This window comes from Oncorhynchus clarkii, chromosome 5, assembly GCF_045791955.1.
Source record: "Oncorhynchus clarkii lewisi isolate Uvic-CL-2024 chromosome 5, UVic_Ocla_1.0, whole genome shotgun sequence".
Taxonomy (NCBI): Eukaryota; Metazoa; Chordata; class Actinopteri; order Salmoniformes; family Salmonidae; genus Oncorhynchus; species Oncorhynchus clarkii.
Genome location: NC_092151.1, coordinates 41,072,988 through 41,096,253, shown reverse-complemented (window position 1 = coordinate 41,096,253; position 23,266 = coordinate 41,072,988). Strand labels below are relative to the sequence as shown.

Sequence of the window (23,266 nt, the reverse complement as noted above, 5' to 3'; positions counted from 1 at the left end):
CCGCATGGTGGTGTTTATGAGGCCCGAGTTGGACCCAAGCACACACACACTTTTCTAAATATCCAAAACCACACAAACATGCATGCGCTGTCCCCCTTGTTAAAAAATTATTTTATTTTCTGTATGGCTTTCACTTGGCTGACCCGTGTCACCAACACACAAACAATTCAGTACAACACAACTTTATTTCACCCCTGGGGACAAAACAGAAGGACACTTCTGGGTTCCCCCTGGCTCTCTCCACACTCTATCGAGCTGTGAATCACACTGGGAGATGCCTTGGCATTTCTGCAGGTTAACCATGAGAAATGACCTCTTTTGCACCGTCGATTCCTGCCTGCCTTCAGGGGAGTAGAGAGGCAGGGCAGGGCTGTCCATTAAGGCCCAGTGACAGCAGCTGGGGGACTTGGTCTGTCTTGTTCCTGTGTAATTACTCATCTCAGTAAGGGGAGAAATGGTAACATGGGGATCTGTCCTTGTGTAACATTGCTGTTGATTGGAATAAGACTATTAAAATAATAAAACATTTGAAGATAAACCATTGAAAATAAAATAAGATCTAAGATAGAGCTGAATTCTCCTGCCCTGATATGCAGATGGGTCAATATTCATTGTGAAACATACAGTAAATAACCTACAGATAACCGTAAATAAACCTGAAAAATAGACTTGTCTGAATCTGATGCACCAAATGACATTGCATTGATTGTCCAAAGATTACAACACTCCCTATTTCAGTTGCAATTAGTTACATCACATTTTCTAATCAATTAAGCCTGGCTCCTGGTTGCAGGGTTTTACTGAACACCACTGAGACTCCCACACCAGATTAGATTAACCCCGCTCTGCATCTCTCTCTCTCTCACTCTACCCTTCCCTCTTTTCATGCTTCTTTCTCTCTCTCTCTACCTTTCCATCTTTCCATGCCCCCCCCCCCCCTCTGCACAAACTCCTCCCTTTCCCTCTTTTTCATTTCTCTCATTTTCCCTCTCTCCCCCTCTTCACCTTTTCTTAATTTCCATACACTGATAACAGGCCAAAAACATGTTCCAAAATCAATTTGTGATATATTGTAGCCTAAGCAAATGGCTAGGACTACTTCACAGGGTAATTATATAGGTGTATCCACTAATAATTAAGCTGTTATAAACCTTGTCAAGGGCCAAGTTCCAATCTTTTCCCCCCCAGAAACATGCATTATGGTTAAAGGAGGCGAGAGACCCCATCAGCTGTGCCATGATCCAAATACACAGCTTTTGTTTCCCAACAAGGAACGTCTCCTTCCAGCCTTCAGGCCTGATAACCACATTCCTTTGGAACTGTAGCCTACGTCACAGAGGGCGTCTCTGTGTTCCAAGCACGCCCGCCCCCTCTCCACGAGGCCTGGCCAACTGACAGTTACAATCACTGTCTTCACCCAACGGCTTCACCCGCTTTAATCCCCCCCTTCACCTCCGTTTTGTCGTGTTTTGCGGCCACGAATGCCTTCTCCGTACGTCAATCACGAGGGAAATATCCATGGGCGCCGAACAATTTCACTACACCGCCTTTAAATCCTGAACGAAAATGCTACGTTTTCCCGGCCCCCTCTCAGCTCCTGTCCGAGCCGTCCGCCTCACAAAGGATTTGCCGACGTTCGGGAATTCCGCGTTTCATTCCTTTTTTTAGAGCAGGATAGGCCCGCCCCTTTCTTCATTTGTCAACACAAAGAGGATTTGACAACACTGCTAAAGGACCGCCCATCATGCCCAAATAAGGTTCATTTGCCCATACACGGCAAACAATCGATTCGAGTGTAACATTTTCCCTTCCTTATCCCGTTTATATGGTAGGTTCACTTCCGCCGTTGATGTTAAAGCAGTGCTATCATGGCGGAGCGCGTTCAGCAGCCCCCAGCCAAACGGCTCTGCTGTAGACCGGGTTATAATACGAATTGTAGACAGGGACAACGGGCCGGGGGTACGTTATGTGGCGGTTCGGGTGCGGCCCAAGGTGGGTCGAGCAAAACCCTGAGTCCGGAGTCTCTATTGGATATCTCGGCCCGGAAAGTGGCCGAGAAGTGGCCGTTTCAACGGGTAGAGGAGCGTTTTGAACGGATCCCGGAGCCTGTACAGAGAAGGATCGTTTACTGGTCGTTCCCCAGGAGTGAACGGGAGATCTGCATGTATTCTTCGTTCAATACGGGGGGAGAGGACAGTGGAACTAGCGGGGAAAATAGTGATGAGACGCGGCTGCCTTTCAGACGAGGTATCGCTCTGTTGGAGAGCGGCTGTGTGGACAACGTATTGCAAGTCGGTGAGTGGATGGACCCAAGCGTATGAAAAATAACATTTTTATATTTATTGAGTTTTCATGGCAAACAACCAGAGTTTGAAATATTTTTCAAAAGCACCAAGAAATGAAAAAGGAAGTGTGTTGAATTAGGTTTCAACAAAGGATTGAATGAGGCGACAAAGGGAGCTTTTACATCGCGGATACGTTGGCGAGGCTCCTTTTTTTTTTTTTTTTACTAAAACCAAAATGCATTCCTCTAACAATAGAAATAGCTATTATTAGCCTATGCACAGTTGTCTATGTTCTATGCCGATACATTTAGCCCAAATGTCTATATAGCATAATACATGTGTTTGCTTATGCATGACGGGATTTTTTTGTTGTTGTTGCTTGGGTGAAAAATAACCATTACGGAAGTAAACGGTGGGATTTAATAAATGTGCCCGTATACTTGGCTCGCATTCGAACATTTGGTTCATATACGCATTTAGCCAGCCTCAAGTAGTTTTTTTAAATATACTTTCAACTGAAAGGGGCGATGCTTTTCTGGGCACTGTGTGTCGATAGACATTCAGGGCTGAGCCTTGTCGACTGTGTTTATTTTCCGAAGTGAAAGGCATGGGGGAGGTTTTCTGGCTAAGCCAGCTAGAACATAGAGCTCTCAGCTGAATTGACAGTTCTTTCTACATATATGCCAAACTATTTCATAACTAGAAATATGTTTAGTGAAACAATAACACAGCAACCTGTCGTGCATTCAAAGCATTTTCTATTTGAGTAGCTGCGAAATAGCAGTATTTCATGTTGTTTTCGTAACACAGCCTTGACTGGGTGTCGTATTTACCCAGTGCGCATATCAAACAGCCGTGAGGCATTCCGAATGAAAGCATTGGTACTTTGTTCCCATTTTCATGTTCATTTGTGTCTTTTCAGCTTCCTGTCATCCTCCAAAGGGAAGGCAAACAACAAACGCGTCTTTTAATTTATTTTTACTGCTATTTGGGAAAAGGGTGGGAGGAATGGCGATTTAAAGCCACATAGACTATTTTTAAATGGACATTGATATGCACCAATTTGCAGCTAATTGGGTCAAGTGTGTTTCTTTCTTTCACTGTTGTTTTACTAAATGTTCTGACACCAGGAAAACACTGACACGTAATTATAATAATCACCAGCAGGCCCTACCTACCAAAACGTAGCATATATACTCAAATGAACGCATGGCCATGTATTTTACCCCCTGACTGACGGTAAGCTACCTGCTGGGCTCCCTCTGTATTCCAACTCATATGCCACTTTAGTTAGTTCATTAGGGCTCTCCGCCCCCGCCCTGGGAAAGCGTTCAGCGTTCTAATCCCATTACTCTATGTGGTTAATCTGAATTGTAATGCAATCTGCAAACGTTCTTTTCTGCATGGCCATCCATCCCTCTCTGTCCCCTCCTCCCTCTGAACGTGTCGCAGTGGCTTGGCTGGGCTTTGTGCCCTAGCCACAGTGCCAACAGGGCGCCAGGCTGCTGACTATATAACACATACTATAGGCCCAGGCAGGCCTGTGTCTTTGTCTAGTATATATGCTAAATAAAATACAAATGAATAAATAGGCAAAGCACAGCTACAGTATCTACTCTAGTCTCTCTACTCTTTATTGGGGAAGAAATATATACACATTAGAATGCAGTGTCATTTTTTGTGTCATTTTTTTTCACCCAAAACCAGGTTAAGGAATATGATTTTGCCTGCCAATAATGTAATAATAATATGGTGTTTAAGCAGGCAGTTAACCTAAACATATTCTCTGTGTGTGTGAGCTTGCACACGATAGCACAGAGTGCTCAATCTGCATGCTAGCAATGGAGAATGACAGCAGAAATTGTGCCAGGAAGTGATAAATAAAAGATGCAATCTTCCCTCGCGGGCTGCAGCTAGGGAAGGGAGAAGAGAGCGAAGGAGAGAAGAAAAGACTGGGTCGCTGTGATCAGACCTGGGAGAGAAGATCAGTTACACATCTGTTTGGCACACATCCATATGTACAGTATAGTATACAGTACACAACCTCTCTACACAGGAAACACACACACACAAGCATTTCGCTACACTCGCATTAACATCTGCTAACCATGTGTATGTGACAAATAACATTTGATTTGATTTTGATTATATGTTAAGGTTAACTGCCTGCTTAACAACCATATTATTATTACATTATTCCTTAACATGGTTTTTGATGAAAAAGGACATACTGCATTCTATGGTATATATGACTCCGCTAAACACCCTGACGTTCACTGTCAGGTGTCCCAAGCAGTATGGTTCATCCCAAGGCCATAGGAGAGGCTCTACCTATCTGGCCTGCTCAGGTCCTGCTGATTGGAAAGCTGCTTATCTGATAGCCAACCCATAGTAAACATGTCATGAACACGATTGCCTCGACGCACGCGCGCACACACACCACCACACACACCCGACAGGATATGGCTGCCCGGCGCTTCTCTCTCTCAGAGATCTATCACTGCTGTTAGAAGTCTATGAACACCGACACGTTGCAGTGTGTGTCTGTGTGAATAAATACACGTGTGTCTGTGTGTTCGCTATGCAAGCACGTGCAGGCCAACCAGAGTCCTTTTCCATATGGGCATGTGACACACAGTACAGTGATAAGACGGATCTAGAAAATGAAAAGGAAAGTGGATGGAAAAGAAAGAATATGAAGAGAGAACTATTAGCCTATTGATAACCAATGAATTCATACAGGCCTACAAGGTTATTATTATGCATGATCTTGTCATCCTCCAATAACGGGCTAGAAATATTATAAACGTGTAATACACCATTGTCTTTCTATTCACAAATACATTATTAATGTCTGTGGTGTAGATCATTGATCAAACATTTATAACCTCATTATTAGAAGTTGATATTCATTATCCCCTTTTATAAATACATTATCCTGGCCTCCTCTCTGAGCATATGTCTCGGCAACATTTATTCAGCTTGTAGAGCAGCTCTGACGCCCCTCCCACAACACCCCACAGGGCCGCGTTAAACCCCTCCCCCTCTCCTTTACCTCCATTACCCCGTCTTGCTCTCCGTCTCCCGCACTCTTTCTCTCTCTGTCTGTTTCCATCTGTTCTAGGAGGCCAGGTTTTGTCAACACTGATCCTATTAGCTGCGAGTGTCTGTCTTATTGATGGGAAATATGGCCTCTAGCTCCTCCCCCCTACTCCGTACTCATCTACTGCTGAGTCAGAACATTGGGGGATTCGAGTGAGATGTTGTGGTTTGGGGGGGGGGGGGGGGGATGATGTCGTCTTCTGGTTGTGATTATCACATTCTAGAGAGGTTTTATAGGGAAGTTTTACTCTTAGTGAAGTCGGTGTGAATTTTTTGTCGACAGATTGCAAGCTAGTGGGAAGTGCGTGTACCTGTGACTCGCTCTCAGTTCTTCATTGACCAGTATCTATAGTGTTGTTTGGAGATTTAACATGACCTGACATTACAGGTGAATATGTTGCTAGATAAAGATACAAGCATTACATGACGACGTGCGTGCGACAACGTTGCCTCTGACGATATGACACAGGGCCAGAAAGAGGAACGTTGGGGTTGCAACTTCATCCAGAAATGATTGGCATTAAGGCTGTCCGACATAAGATATGCGAGTGATGTAGACCCAGCCTATCATCAGACAGGGAGCCGGGCCTGTTTTTTTAGTTGTTGTGTAAACCCCAGCAGCATTTACACTTTTCTCTGTCAGTGGGCTGAGCTCTTTATAACCATGCAGGCCCTACGCACCGCTAGTCATGCATGGCAGCATAGCACACTGCCATTTTAAGCCCAGAAATGCCAGAATCCACATATCAGGGCCAAGGTCTACAGGCTTGAACCTAACTGCCTGGCTGTTTCTCTGTCCTCTGAAGTGACTTCATTTCTGTCTCCCGCCCTTCTTCTGTGCTGATCTGAGAGAGATGAGCCGGTGAAAGGCATGATGGGCCTCCGCCGTGCCGCTTTGACCCGTCAACTCTTTTCAGGTCCGTACAGTTGGAGAGGACGCAGAGGGTGTGTGTGTGTGAGATAAATGAGTCAGCTGTGCCGCTCCTACTGTCCCTCCCTGCCTCACCAAGCTAAGAATAGTGCGTTTGGCGACTCATAATAAAACCACTCTGTCTTGTGTGTTTCTGTTAGATACTTCTTTATTTAGAGCTTCTATTCTGTACATCTCACTTATTCAGGCCTACAGCTACTTTCTGTTCTGTTCACCCCAGGCTAACGTCATGAGAACATCACTGAGATTACTGAGGTTATCATCACTCATTCAATATTATATTACAGCGCTTCACTGTGAGGAAGACGTGGCTTCATTTAAAAGGAGTGTGTGTGCCGGCTCTACCCCGTCTCTACCCTGACTCTACCCCGACTAACCCAGTGCGCTACCCCTCCAGAAGGCCCTGGATAGGCATGCGTGGACATTTCTGACATTTCGTACACAGAAGTGCAGAATTTAATACTTGGCACTTAAATCTGGCATGGGCCTGTTGAGGTAGAGGCTGTAGGGGCACTGGGCTGATGGGGTTGAGGGGAGGAGACGACAGGCAAGGTATGAAGGGCATACTTAGGGGGAACTCAGTATCAAAGCCGGAGCTGTTATAGCTGGTAGTCCTCTGATGTTTCATAGACATGGGAAAGAGGAAGGCACACTGGTGCAGATATAGATAGACCCAGCCTTCCTCATGGTTCCGTTTCATCCTGACATGTGAGGCTTCAGTGCATCGTGTTGGTCAGTGTTTCGAGCTGGGAGCTGTGGTCGGGTCCTGGCGTGGAGGATGGCGGAGTGTCACCCCACAGTGAAATCTCACCTCGCGTCTTCAGACCACAGACTCTCACACGGGGCATCGATGTCCCCTTGCTACATCTAGCTAAAACCAGACTACAGTGCGGTACACTCACACTCGTTTAGATTGGAGCTCCTACAGCTACCTTCCTTGTTCCTCTTGAAAGGACCTCTGACGACTCCTTCTGGACCTAAGACTCGTAGCCTGACCTAAAGGATGCCTTTTTTTTGTGCACAGATCAGCCTTTATTTATCCCATGCGTTTATTTAGAATGCCATTTTGCTACTGGCACACAGAACCCTATGTTCATTGTAGTGTTAGCCAGAAGGCCAATGTTCAGTGTGCCAGAAGGCTAACGTTTTGATCCAGACAAGGTTTAGTAGTAAAGGAAGACCAGGATGGCAGAACAGGCTTGATATGATCTCCAGCTACCAGACCAGTGTTCAGAGTAATAATGCTATAATGGTAGAACAATGTCACATTGTTTAATAATGACACATTCATATCCTCCATCGTGTCTCAGTCAGACCAGTGTTGACCTTTCCCTTCCTATCATTATGGCTGCTCCTGTTCACACTCATTAGCAGCTAAGTACCTCAGTTAAGAGGTCTGCACACACACACACACACACACACACACACACACGCACGCACGCTCCCTGACCCCCAACCCAAGTGCTTTGAAGTGTGTGTCATATGGAATCTATATAACACACACCTGTGTGGCAGAGTTCTATACAGCCGGTTATGGCTCACACACCAGACAATGCCTTATGGGGATATGTACGGTATGAGTGGGGGAGGCTGGCTAGGCTTTAGTAGTGTGTGTCTGATTGTTATGTGAGAGATGTGGCCCAGCCTGTTGGTGAATTCCACTGTGGTAGAGGGGGGAGTTTGATTTTGAAATGATGGTGTTGAACACACAATAGAATACACTGAATAGAATGTACATAACAGAATGGAGACTAGAGAATAGTGTACACTCAATACAATGTACATAACAGAATGGAGACTAGAGAATAGTGTACACTCAATACAATGTACATAACAGAATGGAGACTAGAGAATAGTGTACACTCAATAGAATGTACATAACAGAATGGAGACTAGAGAATAGTGTACACTCAATAGAATGTACATAACAGAATGGAGACTAGAGAATAGTGTACACTCAATACAATGTACATAACAGAATGGAGACTAGAGAATAGTGTACACTCAATAGAATGTACATAACAGAATGGAGACTAGAGAATAGTGTACACTCAAAATAATGTACATAACAGAATGGAGACTAGAGAATAGTGTACACTCAATAGAATGTACATAACAGAATGGAGACTAGAGAATAGTGTACACTCATAAGAATGTACATAACAGAATGGAGACTAGAGAATAGTGTACACTCAAAATAATGTGCATAACAGAATGGAGACTAGAGAATAGTGGACACTCAATATAATGTACATAACAGAATGGAGACTAGATAATAGTGTACACTCAAAATAATGTACATAACAGAATGGAGACTAGATAATAGTGTACACTCAAAATAATGTACATAACAGAATGGAGACTAGAGAATAGTGTACACTCAATAGAATGTACATAACAGAATGGAGACTAGAGAATAGTGTACACTCAAAATAATGTACATAACAGAATGGAGACTAGAGAATAGTGTACACTCAATAGAATGTACATAATAGAATGGAGACTAGAGAATAGTGTACACTCAAAATAATGTACATAACAGAATGGAGACTAGAGAATAGTGTACACTCAATAGAATGTACATAACAGAATGGAGACTAGATCATAATAGTGTACACTCAAAATAATGTACATAACAGAATGGAGACTAGAGAATAGTGTACACTCAATAGAATGTACATAACAGAATGGAGACTAGATAATAGTGTACACTCAATAGAATGTACATAACAGAATGGAGACTAGAGAATAGTGTACACTCAAAATAATGTACATAACAGAATGGAGACTAGAGAATAGTGTACACTCAATAGAATGTACATAACAGAATGGAGACTAGAGAATAGTGTACACTCAAAATAATGTACATAACAGAATGGAGACTAGATAATAGTGTACACTGAATAGAAGGTACATAACAGAATGGAGACTAGAGAATAGTGTACACTGAACAGAATGTAGATAGGATAATGAAGATCGTCTAGACAGACTTGTTTAATGAGGCTATTGTTTGGATAGGGTTTCAGAAGACCAGAATGGTAGTAGTGATATACACACATTTCCCCTCTCTCTCTCTCACGCACACACCTACATTCACACACTGCAGTGCACGTGAACCCCGCGGCCCTACCAGATACAGTATATGCACCGATTTAATGCTGGCTATAATTATCTGCCCAATCAATGTTCTGGAGTGCATCCTCCGAACGAACACACACACACACACACACACACAGACACAGACACAGACACAGACACAGACACAGACACAGAGAGAGCAAATGGAGACTCTTTTGTTTGTGCCTCATATGATCAATTTGTATTGAAGCTGCAGTAGGAATAGGCAGTGAACCGAGGCATAACTGCACCACACAGAAAGGGGCATCACTCACATTATAGCAGAAAAGTATAGATCTGGACAACCTACATTAATGTGAAGCATTTTAGAGACCTCCAAGTTAGTCTGAAATAAATTACCAACAGGCAGAGGTGGAGATGTAGACCTATTTAGTATTTTCTTAGATAGGTAAATATTTCATAAGATTGTGGCAAAGAAAATACTGTATGTGCTAGTATTGTAGTATTGTAGTGGTTCTGCAGTAGTGCTAGTTGAAGTGGGAGGATGAAAGAGAGAGAGGCCAATGAGAGGGAGGGATTACAGTAAAAGCGAGTGGGAACAGAGGTATGGAAAGGAGAGGGGGAGGAAGAGAGGCTGCCAGGATAGATTTTTATTTAGTCACATGCACAGAGCTGTAGTTGCAGTATACAGTGAAATCTGAGCTCCAACAGTTTAGGTGTGAATTAAACAAAAAATACAAATAATAATAATAATATAATAATAATAATATAATAATAATAATATAATAATAATAATATTAATAATATAATAATAATAATATAATAATAATAATATATACATGTTTACAACTGACAATGATACATGTTAATGTCCATTGGGGTGTGGGCATGTGGTTTGACCATTTCAGCTCCTCAGAGACGTGTCTCCATGGCTGACCCGTTGAGGAGGATGGTTACTAGCCTGGTACCTCCTGAACTCCACAATCAGCTCCTTTTGTTTTGCTGATGTTGTGGGGGAGGTTGTTTACCTGGCACCACACCGTCAGAGTGCCTACCTCCTCCCTGTCGGCCGTCTCGTCGTAGTTGGTAATCAGGCCTACTACTGTCAGCGAACTTGATGATGGAGTTGGAAGAGACCACACAGTCAAGGGTATACAGGAAGTACAGGAGAGCGGATTGGAGAGGGTCGAGTGTGTTGGGGAGGGAGGAAGTGATGTGGTCTTAGACTGGCCTCTCAAAGCACTTCATGATGACAGAAGTGTGTGCTGCGGGTCAGTAGTCATTCAGTTCAGTCCCCTTTGTCCCTGTACTTGTGTCTCGCCATCTCGATCGATCTGCGCAGGTCGTATTTGTACTGTTTAACCATACAATTGTCCCCGGTCATCTTGCTGTGTTTATAAGCAGCATCTCTCTCCTTCAGTTCCCTGACAAGTTTGCCATCAATCCACAGTTTTTGATTCGGGTATGTTTTGAAAGACACTGTCGCTATCACGTCATCTATGCATTTTTTTTATGAATCTGGTAACTGGGTTGGTGTATTCATTGATGTTATCCCCAGAGGCGACCTGGAACATATTCTAGCCCACGTGATCAAAACAGTCTCGGAGCATGGATTCTAATTGGTGAGACCAGCTAGACCATTGTTCCGCCGTCTCCGGGAAGGTCGGGTAGACCGTAGCACCCATTGATGCATATTCCAATAGTTCTACCTGGGTGCATGAAGTAATGCACAACAACAAACTGAGTAAGAACATGTAGATCAACACTAGAAAAAGTAGAAACTCGCAATGTTTTGTGGGAGCTGGAGGGGAGGCGCCATCCGTCAGCGCCATCTTATTCTGTTGAATAGAGGTGGAGGTGAAAAGTTTCCTCTGGTATTGTGTCCCGTGTGTAAATCCTGTCTAGTTTTCCTGTTGTTTCGTTCTGACTTTTGGAGTTCTGCCTAGGTATTTTCCATCCCTGTGTCAGACTCTGTGTGGAATGTGGCTGAAATTCCCAAACAACACAATTTACCCCCTGCGTCCTGGATTCAGGAGGAAAAGTACAGATGAGAGCGAAAGCAAACACACACACACACACACACACACACACACACACACTGCATAATGGTAGGTGAATGTTTGTCTCTGCAGTCAGCAGGTGTGTGTGTGTTTTAGCTGTGTGTGTGTGTGGTAGGGTTTTTTCTCTTTTGTTAAGCTACTGTTTGATCAATCTCAGAGACCTGAAGGTTTGTTTTCCTCTCTATCTCTCCATCCCTCTCATCCTGACCTGTATCCCTCCACCATAACTCTGTCCATCGTTAACCTTCATCAGAGGGGAGGATGGGAGAGGGGAAAGCAGATGTACCCCAGTCTAGACTTTATCTCTCACTTCTTATCAGATGTACAGACCCCATCTATTACCCCATTATTACACACACACACACACACACACACACACACACGGGTGCTGCTACTGACAACTAGTAAACACACGGTCACCCATTGGCCTCCCTTAAAGGGAATGTGTGTCTGTAGAGGATTATTTGTTCCCACAGAGCGCTGAGCAAGTCAAAGCCTGCCGCTCCTAAAGCATCATGGGAATACTGGGCCCCATGGAATGGTCTCCAAAGAACAACAAACGCAACACCCAACCAACTCTGGCAGCATGGAACTCTGGGACTATGGAACTAGAACCCCTATCTGGGCCAACAACTACCTGCCTGCCTGCAACATTCCAAGCACACCATGCATGACACTATTCCGGAACAGGGTCCTCCCTTCCAGCATTGGGGAACATCCCACATGTTTTTTTATGGGCACAAGTACTGTTCATGACACAAACTCTTCACACCCCCCTTGTTGGTGGAGAGAATGTTACATTCTATAAATTTTGCCACGTCTGTGTATTCATTCGATATTTGAGTGACAAAAAAATTACAACAATATCGATGGGCTAAAAAATCTAAATAAAATAAAAATATTAGCTGACTTGGGCTAGTTGATCTGGACATTTCTGACAAATAGCTCTCTAAGGTACAGTGGTAAGAAAAAGTATGTGAACCCTTTGGAAATACCTGGATTTCTGCATAAATTGGTCATACAATTGTATCTGATCTTCATTTAAGTCACAACAAAACACAGTATGTTTAAACTAATAACACACAAACAATTATATGTTTTCATGTCTTTATTGAACACACTGTGTAAACATTCACAATGCAAGGTGGAAAAAGTATGTGAACCCTTGGATTTAATAACTGGTTGACCCTCCTTTGGAAGCAATAACCTCAACCAAACGTTTTCTGTAGTTGCGGATCAGACCTGCACAACGGTCAGGAGGAATTTTGGACCATTCCTCTTTACAAAACTGTTTCAGTTCAGCAATATTCTTGGGATGTCTGGTGTGAACTGTCTCTTGAGGTCATGCCACAGCATCTCAATCGGGTTGAGGTCAGGACAGACTGGGCCACTCCAGAAGTTGTATTTTCTTCTGTTGAAGCCATTCTGTTGTTGATTTACTTCTTTGTTTTGGGTTGTTGTCCTGTTGCATCACCCAACTTCTATTGGTGGACAGATTGGCCTAACATTCCCCTGCAAAATGGCTTGATAAACTTAGGAATTCATTTTTCTGTCGATGATAGCAAGCTGTCCAGGCCCTGAGGCAGCAAAGCAGCCCCAAACCATGATGCTCCCTCCACCATACTTTACAGTTGGTATGAGGTTTTGATGTTGGTGTGCTGTGCCATTTTTCTCTCCACACATAGTATGGTGTGTTTCTTCCAAACAACTCAACTGTAGTTTCAGCTGTCCACACAATATTTTGCCAGTAGCGTTGTGGAACATCCAGGTGCACTTTTACAAACTTCAGACGTGCAACAATGTTTCTTTTGGACAGCAGTGGCTTCTTCTGTGGTGTCCTCCCATGAACACCATTCTTGTTTAGTGTTTTGCGTATCGTAGACTCATCAACAGAGATGTTAGCATGTTCCAGAGATTTCTGTAAGTCTTTAGCTGACACTCTAGGATTCTTCTTAACCTCATTGAGCGTTCTGCACGGTTCTTTGCAGAACAGCCACTCCTAGGGAGAGTAGCAACAGTGCTGAACTTTCTCAATTTATAGACAATTTGTCTTGCTGTGGACTGATTAAAATAAAGGCGTTTAGAGATACTTTTGTAACCCTTTCCAGCTTTATGCAAGTCAACAAATCTTAATTTGAGGTCTTCTGAGATCTCTTTTGTTCGAGGCACGGTTCACATCATAATTGTGAATAGCAAGCTCAAATTTTGTGAGTGTTTTTTATAGGGCAAGGCAGCTCTAACCAACATCTCCATTCTCCTCTCATTGATTGGTCTCCAGGTTAGCTGACTCCTGACTCCAATTAGCTTTTGGACTGACGATGTTTAAATGATGTATTCAATATAGACAAGAAAAATACAATAACTTGTGTGTTATTAGTTTAAGCACACTGTGTTTGTCTATTGTTGTGACTTAGATGAAGATCAGGTCAAATTTGATGACCAATTTATGCAGAAATCCAGGTAATTCCAAAGGGTTCACACACTTTGCCTTGCCACTGTATGTACTGACTAACATGACAAGAGGAACTGATGATGCACTACCTCGTTTCCAAATTGCACCTTGTACATGCTACTATTACGACGTTCCAGAGTTCGTTTAAAGCCGGACTGAGTCCCTTACCCCTCGCCCCACAGTTTGGGATGCAGAATACCTCCTATACCTGTGCAGATGAGAGCTTCTATGAGCAATGCTTACCTTTTTAATGAGATGCGTTGCACTCTCTCTCTCTCTGATTGTTAATCAGAAGGTGCTTATGAGCAATACTTACCTGTTAATGGGAGCTTAGCAGAGTGATCCATCACAGGCATGTTACCGCTGCTGCTCTTCCTAATGAAGACTGATGGCCTTATCACTATTGCAGGGAGGGAGGGGGAGAGAGGGGTGTGTGTCGAGGAGGGAGCGGAATGAGTAAATACCACCCTCAAACAACTACTCCCTCTTTCCGTCCCCCTCTCTCCTCTCACCTCTATCCGCCCAACACCTATTTTAGAATGTCACCCTGGGTTTTCCATCCTCTCGTTTCGCACACATCCCTAGCTCTCCTCTCCTCTCTCGGAATAGAAACAGTGCTGGCATGTTTAGGTGCCAGATCTCTACCCCACTGTGTCCCTTCTCTGTCTGTGTGTGTGGGACACTTTGTGCGTCACACACGTCAGGATGTCAGCCGTATGACCGGTGTGTTTAGCCAGCATCCTGGGGGAAGGACAGGGGATGGCCATAGAGGATGGTAGGTACCAGGTGCCTCGGGTGGCACCCTGTGTTTGGACCGTACTTTGACTCTGGTGTTGGCTGTGTATGACTTTGTCTGTTCCTGCTCTTTATTTATAGAACACTTCTACTGAGCCTATGGAGAGACCTGATGGCCGACTTTACCTTGTCAAACACACCAGTGTGTGTGTGCTCACTGACCCCCTGAACCCCCAGTTACCTATTAGCAATCATATCCTGCTTTAACGCATCACTTCCGCCTGGGACCTCTCTCTCTCTCTCTCTCTCTCTCTCTCTCTCTCTCTCTCTCTCTCTCTCTCTCTCTCTCTCTCTCTCTCTCTCTCTCTCTCTCTCTCTCTCTCTCTCTCTCTCTCTCTCTCTCTCTCTCTCTCTCTCTCTATGGTTTAGGGGTTAGTACAATTGAGAAACCATGTGACCCACTTTAATGGTGACAGATTGTACCCCTCCCACCTGTGTATTTGTAGGGGTGGGCATGATGATGGTTTAGGAAGGTGTTATCTTTGGGTGTGTCATTGGACGTTCTGATGTCACACACACACACACACAGTTGAAACGGTTATTCTTAGTCATACTCAAAAGCCATAATGTTTCCACGCCTGCTTTCTGTTACATTATAATGGCATCTGGCTGACAGGCAGTTATTGTTCCACTGAACACTACTGTATAAACTGCCTGAGTTATCACTAACGAATACACACACACCCACGCTCGCACTGTTAGAACATATACACACGCGCGGGCACGCACACACACGGCAGTCAGCATATCTGAGTCACGGAATGACACGACAGAGACACAGAGGAAGTGTTAGGGTGTTGTCATCACGTGTGGCTTATCGCCTCGCTCTGTTTTCTCTCTGTCGCGTACCGTACGGTTCTGGCCCTCCCTTGTGTGCGTTTGCATTAGATCAACAAAAGCTGATATGCTTGTGGGTAGGGGTTTGTCATTGCCATAAAAATAAGTTACTCATTCATTTCCGGCTTGTTGAGACATGAGACGGTTTAGTTAGGGGTTTCTGCTACAGCAGGATACCAGCGGTAAGTACCAGGATGTTGGTAAATGTCATAGCTTTTCTATTTATTCACGTTGTATCTCATAAACCCGCTGACTGTAATAGCCTGCCGGTTAAACGCAATCTAATGTTGAACGGTTTTTCTGACCAAATGTAATGGCTTCAACCAATCATGTAGTAGCATACCAAAATCAATGTCTTTCTGCACAAAACCACCCGCCACCCACTGCCAGTTACAACACAGCCAAACACATGCACATCGTACAGAAATACTAATTTAGGCACTCACAAGCACATCGTACAGAAATACTCATTTAGGCACTCACAAGCACACCTTGAAATGTGCACACTCCCCGGGGATTGTTCAGGTCTTTCTTTTGTGTGTGCGTGTGCCTGTGTGTGACTGCATATCAATGTGTGCTTGTGACTGTCTAGAGAGAGAGAGAGCAAAGTAATACATAACATTTAAAAAAAAGAAATGTATTGCATGATTTGTTGCCGTTTATTACATTATTCATGAAAACAGTTGTTACTCACCTGTTAATGTAATAACCACTGGTTAATGTATCAACTTGTTACATTTAGCAGAGAAAGATATTACCTTTACCGTCAAGTTATTACATTTACTGGGTTTATTACATAACAAATCTAGAAGTTATTACTCTTGCCAGTGTTATTACATTTACTGGGTTTATTACATAACAAATCTAGAAGTTATTACTCTTGCCAGTGTTATTACATTTACTGGGTTTATTACATAACAAATCTAGAAGTTATTACTCTTGCCAGTGTTATTACATTTGCTGTTGTTACGGCTAGACCCTAACACTGAAGGATGCATGTGGAAGCTTGCATGGTGGCAGGAACAAACGGGGGGGGGGGGGGGGAAATGACGTGACACCGTTGCTCTGTGTCAACTGACTGGTGGGATCGTGGTATCATGGAAAGAGGCCACAGGTGCTACCCTCGTCTCACACACACAGACCAACACATGCACACACACCCCTCCACTGGGATGGATTCGCCATTATCTGTTTATGAGCACCTGTTGAAGTTGAAAAGGTTAAAGTTAATGTGGGCGACCCCTCCCCCCCTCTCAAATGCAGTGCAGCAGATGTGTGTGTGTGCGTGTGTGTTTGGTGGTGTGTGTGTGTTCCTAACTTTTCTCAACTTTAGGACAGAACTCAAGGTTATGGACAGTAACATATGCACACTCAGACACACATTGACCCCTCTCTGCAGTTGGCCATTATAACAGCTGATCAAACATGGCTCCCTGGGAGGCTGCTCTGCTGTGCTCTGAGAGGCTGTGGGAGCTCCATGTCCCAGAGCTCAACACTGGAGTGGTTTAGCAAACACATCTCTGTTATAGAGCCCAGACCTGCAGCCTTTCCCCATCTCTCTCTTTCTATTTCTCTCTCACACTCTCTCACACCAATTCAAGGGCCGTTTTGGCCTGGGAAACATATATTTACATTGCCAAAGCAAGTGAAATGGATAATGAACAAAAGTGAAATAAACCATTTAAAAAAATGAACAGTAAACATTGCACTCACAAAAGTTTCAAAGGAATAGAGACATTTCTAATGTCATATTATGGCTCTCTCTCTCCCTACCCACTCTCCCTACCCTCTCTCTCTCTACCCTCTATCTCTCCCTATTCTCTCTCTCTACCCTATATCTCTCCCTATTCTCTCTCCCTACCCTCTCTCTCCCTACCCTTTCTCTCTCCCCTCTCACTTCTCTCTCCCTCTCTACCCTCTATCTCTCTCTACCCTCTCTCGCTCTACTCTCTCTCGCCCTACCCTCTCCCTACCCTCTATCTCGCCATATTCTCTCTCCCAACCCTCTCCCTCTCCCAACCCTCTCTCTCTCCCCAACCCTCTGTCTCTCCCAACCCTCTCCCTCTCCCAACCCTCTCTCTCTCCCCCAACCCTCTCTCTCTCCCAACCCTCTCCTTCTCCCAACCCTCTCTCTCTCCCCAACCCTCTCTCTCTCCCAACCCTCTCTCTCTCCCAACCCTCTCCCTCTCCCAACCCTCTCTCTCTCCCCCAACCCTCTCTCTCTCCCAACCCTCTCTCTCTCCCAACCCTCTCTCTCTCCCTACCCTCTCTCTCTCCCTACCCTCTCTCTCCACCCTCTCCCTACTCTCTCCCTCTATCTCTCCATATCCTCTCTCTCTACCCTCTCTCTCTCCATACCCTCTCCCTACTCTCTCCCCTACCCCCTCTCTCTCCCTACCCTCTCTCTCCACCCTCTCCCTACTCTCTCCCTCTATCTCTCCATATCCTCTCTCTCTACCCTCTCTCTCTCCATACCCTCTCCCTACTCTCTCTCTCTCCCTACCCCCTCTCTCTCCCTACCCTCTCTCTCTCTCTCTACCCTCCCTATCTTCTCTCTCCCTCTCCCTACTCTCTCTCTCTCTCTACTCTCTGTCTCCCTACTCTCTCTACACTCTCTCTACCTTCTCTCTCTTGCTCTTTCTGTCACACCTTCGTGTAATTAATTCAGATTCCGGAATATAATATGTTTCCCAGCCTCATTAAAACTTCTTGGCTGCGTAGTTACTGTTTGGTCGCTGTATGGTTCTGTGTGGTTCTGTGGTGCCATTCATCTGTTATTGTGTCAAAACGCTTTAGCTAGTTTAGATTCTTTAACATGCTCCCCCTGCCAACACCACCAGAAAGGATCTATTGACTGTTTTTTTTTAGGTGAGTGGTGGGAATGAGACATTTTGGGGAAGAGACGCATTTGTGCTCCCTGCACAGTGTGTGTGTGTGTGTGTTGCCTTGCCTGGTGAAGGTCCTCGAAGGCTGAACAAATTACTTGGACAGCGTAGGTCAGGGAACGGAGGCGGTACTGAATAAAAAGAGAAGGAAAAATGAATGGCAGCCTTTTTTTTGTTCCCCTCTTCCACCTGATCCACTGACTGTTGAATGGTTCAGCAGTTGGTTGTTTCCGGGAATTGGACTGGTAATCAGTGCAGTCCGTGTGTATGTGTGTGACAGATCTGATTTACATGTCGTTGTGCTGTTCTCAGGTGGTTACCTGAAGCTCTCGTTCATCAATTCTTCATCTGTCCCTCCTTTCCCCCTCTGTCATTTTCTGTCTGTTTTCCTTGATTTCCTTCTCCTCTCTCGCTCTCTATCCCGGCTGCTCTCTATCCCGGCTGCACACTGTCCCGGCTGCTCTCTGTCCCGGCTGCTCTCTGTCCCGGCTGCTCTCTGTCCCGGCTGCTCTCTGTCCCGGCTGCTCTCTGTCCCGGCTGCTCTCTATCCCGGCTGCTCTCTATCCCGGCTGCTCTCTGTCCCGGCTGCTCTCTGTCCCGGCTGCTCTCTGTCCCGGCTGCTCTCTGTCCCGGCTGCTCTCTATCCCGGCTGCTCTCTATCCCGGCTGCTCTCTATCCCGACTGCTCTCTATCCCGGCTGCTCTCTATCCCGGCTGCTTTCTGTCCTGCTAGCACTCTATTGAGATGCAGTCTTGAGTGTCTGTTGTCCTCGGCTCTTTAGGACCATTGTCCTTGTCTAGTGAAACTTGGAGAGAGAAGTGCACTGTTTGTTAACTTGTGTGTGTGTGTGTGTGTGTGTGTGTGTGTCAGGGTTGGGCAACAGTCCGAGTGGGACGTGGGAAGCACTGTTTAAGTGAGCTGTGTGTGTGCTTCTTCATCAAAGTGTGTGTGTGTGTGTGTGTGGGTGTGTGTGTGTGTGTGTGTGAGAGAGAGACCTGGCAGGGTTCACTAGAGCCCCAATGGCCTCTCTCAATTAGACACAAAATGTCACCCGTAGGTCCCTTTTCTGGCCAGTGAAATGGACGCCATAAAAACACAGCTACACTTGTGTCCATTCTGAGCTGCCAAACGCTTTACACCTCCTCCACTGTTGTTGAGGACCTTTCTCTCTCTTTCTCTCTTTTCTCCACGGTGTCTCTCATTTTCTGAGTTTGTTTTAAACCAGCGCTGTGTGGGGTTTGAGTCGAGCTTGTTGAATAGGCTGTCTCTCCTCCTTTTTCCTGAGGTCATTTTCAGGTGTCTATCTCCACTTTCACCTGTTTGTTTCTGAGGTTTTCAGATGGAGCTGCAGGATTTCTGTCCGGTTGGTTGTGAAGAATCTCTTCTTCTCTGAGGTCTATCAAACGGTGGGGTTTGCAGACTAGTCCACTCGCGACTAGCAGTGTAAAGGAAAACAAATAACTCAAGAGAAAATGCTCGGTGGAGTGGTTGAATATGACACACTTAGCGATTGCAGAAGCTCTGTCAGAGATTACTTTCTGTTAATTGGTGTGTGTGTGTGTGTGTGTGTGTGTGTGTGTGTGTGTGTGTGTGTGTGTGTGTGTGTGTGTGTGTGTGTGTGTGTGTGTGTGTGTGTGTGTGTGTGTGTGTGTGTGTGTGTGTGTGTGTGTGTGTGTGTGTGTGTGTGTGTGTGTGTGTGTGTGTGTGTGTGTTGATTGGTTGGCACAGTGAGGAGCACCAGGAGATGTCTTCAGGGGGACACGGATTGGCCTACTCTACTCCAGTCCTTATTGACCCAATTTGAAGCTTGGCACTGTTTCCCGCTAGTGCACTCCCACACACACCCTCCCCTGTCCTCCACACACCTCTCAATGTTTCTGTCTACAGAGCATGCTCTACTCCTATTGGCTGTGTGGCAGAAGTAAGGAATGGAAGGGTAGCTGGCCATTGTCTAATAAATACACAGTTAAAGGCGGTCTTTGTTACAATGCTGTGAGAACCAGAATGACTCTAGCCAGCCGTCTCGACGGGCAACCAACTGGACAACCTCTGGCATGACACGGTCCTTACAGACCGCCCCATAGGGTGCCACTGACTTCTCACAGGCCACGGGGTGACCCTTATTATGCCAGAATAAAAACCCTTCTCAGTTTTCCATTTACTGGAGCTATAGTTAACCATCCGTTGACTTGCATTGTATGTGGAGTTATAATGTGGATGATTCTCCAATCATAACTAAACGATTCAGATATAGCATCGGAAACTGAACAAAAATCTAAACGCAACATGTAAAGAGTTGGTTTCATGAGCTGAAATAAAAGATCCCAAAAATGTTCCACACGCACAAAAAGCTTATTTCTCTCAAATGTTGTGCCCAAATTTGTCTATATCCCCGTTAGTGAGCATTTCTCCTTTGCCAAGATAATCCATCCAGCTGACAGGTGTGGCATATCAAGAAGCTGATTAAAGGGTATGATCATTACACAGGTGCACCTTGTGCTGAGGACAATAAAAGGCCATCTCTAAAGTGTGGTTTTGTCACACAACACAATGCTTCAGGTGTCTCAAGTTGAGGGAGAGTGCAATTGGCATGCTGACTGCAGGAATGTCCACCAGAGCTGTTGCCAGAGAATTGAATGTTAATTTTTCTACCCATAAGCAGTCAACGTTGTTTTAGACGTCCAACCGGCCTCACCGTAGACCACGTGTATGGCATCGTGTGGGCGAGGCGTTTGCTGATGTCAACGTTGTGAACAGAGTGCCCCGTGATGGCAGTGGGGTTATGGTAAGGGCAGGCATAAGCTACAGACAACGAACACAATTGCATTTTATCCATGGCAATTTGAATGCACAGAGATACCGTGACAAGATCTTGAGGCCCATTGTCATGCCATTCATCACCGCCATCACCTCATGTTTCAGCATGATAATGCACTGCCCCATTTCTCAAAGGATCTGTACACAATTCCCATGGCCTGCATACTCACCAGATGCTCTGTATCAACGTTCCAGTTCTCCCCCAATATCCAGCAACTTCGGACACAGCCAATGAAAAGGAGGGGAACAGCTTTCCACAGGTCACAATCAACAGCCTGATCAACTCTATGCAAAGGAGATCTGTCACACCAAATACAGACTGGTTTTCTGATCCACGCCCCTACTTAAAATAAAAAATAAACAAAGGTATCTGTGGTAGGCAGTTACGGGTTAATGCAGTGCTAGATAGAGGGTTAAGTCTGGTTTCCGTGCAGCACTAGGCAGTATTATGGTCTGTAGTGGTAGCTGAGGGTTAAGTCTGGTCTCCGTGGTTGATAGCGAAAGGTTAAGTCTGGTTGTCGTACAGCACTAGGCAGTATTATGGTCTGTAGTGGTAGCTAAGGGTTAAGTCTGGTTTCCGTGGTAGGTAGCTATGGGTTAAGTCTGGTTGCCGTGCAGTGTTAGGCAGTATTATGGTCTGTAGTGGTAGTTAAGGGTTAAGTCTGGTTTCCATGGTAGGTAGTTAAGGGTTAAGTCTGGTTGGCAGTATTATGCAAGCTGCAGAGAGAGAGAGGAAGAGTGGAAGTGCATTACAGAATGCTGAGCTCAGGGCTCTGGCACTCCGCCAGGCCTCTCCACACACACACACACACACACACACACACACACACACACACACTCAGCTGAGGGCTTTCCAAGCTTCCCACCAGCCCAGCGGTCTCCTCCCCTGTTTAGGAATTATCTCTGCCTCTCCCTCTTTCTCTTTCTCCCTCTTCCATCTCCCTCCCTATGTATTTCCCTTCCTCTCCCTCTTCTCTCTCTGATGTCAGTAGTTCAGCTGTGGGCCATGTAGGACTCGGGTTGGGCCATACAGTACAGGAGACTACCGTGTGTGTGTGTGTGTGTGTGCTTGCGCGTGCGCGCAAACTGTTACATGGTGGAGCAACTGCCAACCGGGGATGTACAGTATGTGCCTGTGTGGGTGTGTGTTACACAAGCAGATGTGATGTGGTGTAGTGTGTGAGAGAGCGGGTGGATTTGTTTGTGTGTGAAATGTGATCCCCTGTGGTGTTGTGTCAGCTGACTGCAGGAAATGGAGGAGTTAAAGAAGGCGGGTTCTCTTTCGCTCTAAACCTCTCTCTGGCTGCAGTCCAAACTCAAAGTAGACAGCCCTCGGCCCTCAACCCTCAGCCCTCGAATGACGTTTTACATCGTCATATCCGAGTGTACCTTAAATGTCCCTTGCCCAAGCGAGGGAGAGTGATGATCGGAGAGGCAACATCCTTGGTGGAAGTCTTGAAGTTGAACTTAAAAACAACCAACTATTATTGGTTACTATTAAGCTATTATTGTACCTAGCAAGCTAACGTAGCTAGCTAGCACTCCTGTCAGGTAGCTAGCTAGCTACAGTTATGCATAGCTGGCTAGCTAGTTTTATAGTTTTGGTAATTTATTCCAATACATTTCAGAATTCCCCAAAATATATTTACGAAGCTAGCTACGTTTTATAGGCTTGCATTGAATTATAGGTCATATCAACCCCACAAGTGATCAAAGTTCTTCACTCGCTCCCTCAAACTAAATTGAGGGCCGAGGGGACAAAGTTTGTGAATTGGACCTCCACTTAAGATAGCAATCAAACTGCATCCGGTTTCGACGGGGATTCCCCCAAGGGAAAGGGGCTAGTGCGAGGGGGTAAAAAATAACATGTTTGGACTGCAGCCACTGTCTCTCTTTGCTCTCTGCTCTTTTTGAAACTGTCACATGATTTTCTATCTCTCTTCTCCCCCCCCCCCCGTCTTCTGTTAGTCAGTTCTTCCAGTTTGTCAGTGTGACTTTCCAGCATTCTGATTGAGCAAAAGCCT

At 45.2% G+C, this 23,266-nt stretch overlaps 1 protein-coding gene across 1 annotated transcript in view; it reads left to right on the top strand.

Moving 5' to 3' along the window:
* Positions 1-1,443: 1,443 nt before the first annotated feature.
* LOC139408850 (zinc finger, SWIM-type containing 6) overlaps positions 1,444-23,266 on the top strand; it is a 42,444-nt gene continuing 20,621 nt past the window's right edge. The window contains exon 1 of the mRNA XM_071153235.1: positions 1,444-2,295. Within this exon, the coding sequence (XP_071009336.1) occupies positions 1,869-2,295 (427 nt within the window). The 5' untranslated portion in view covers positions 1,444-1,868. The remainder of the gene's footprint in view (positions 2,296-23,266) is intronic.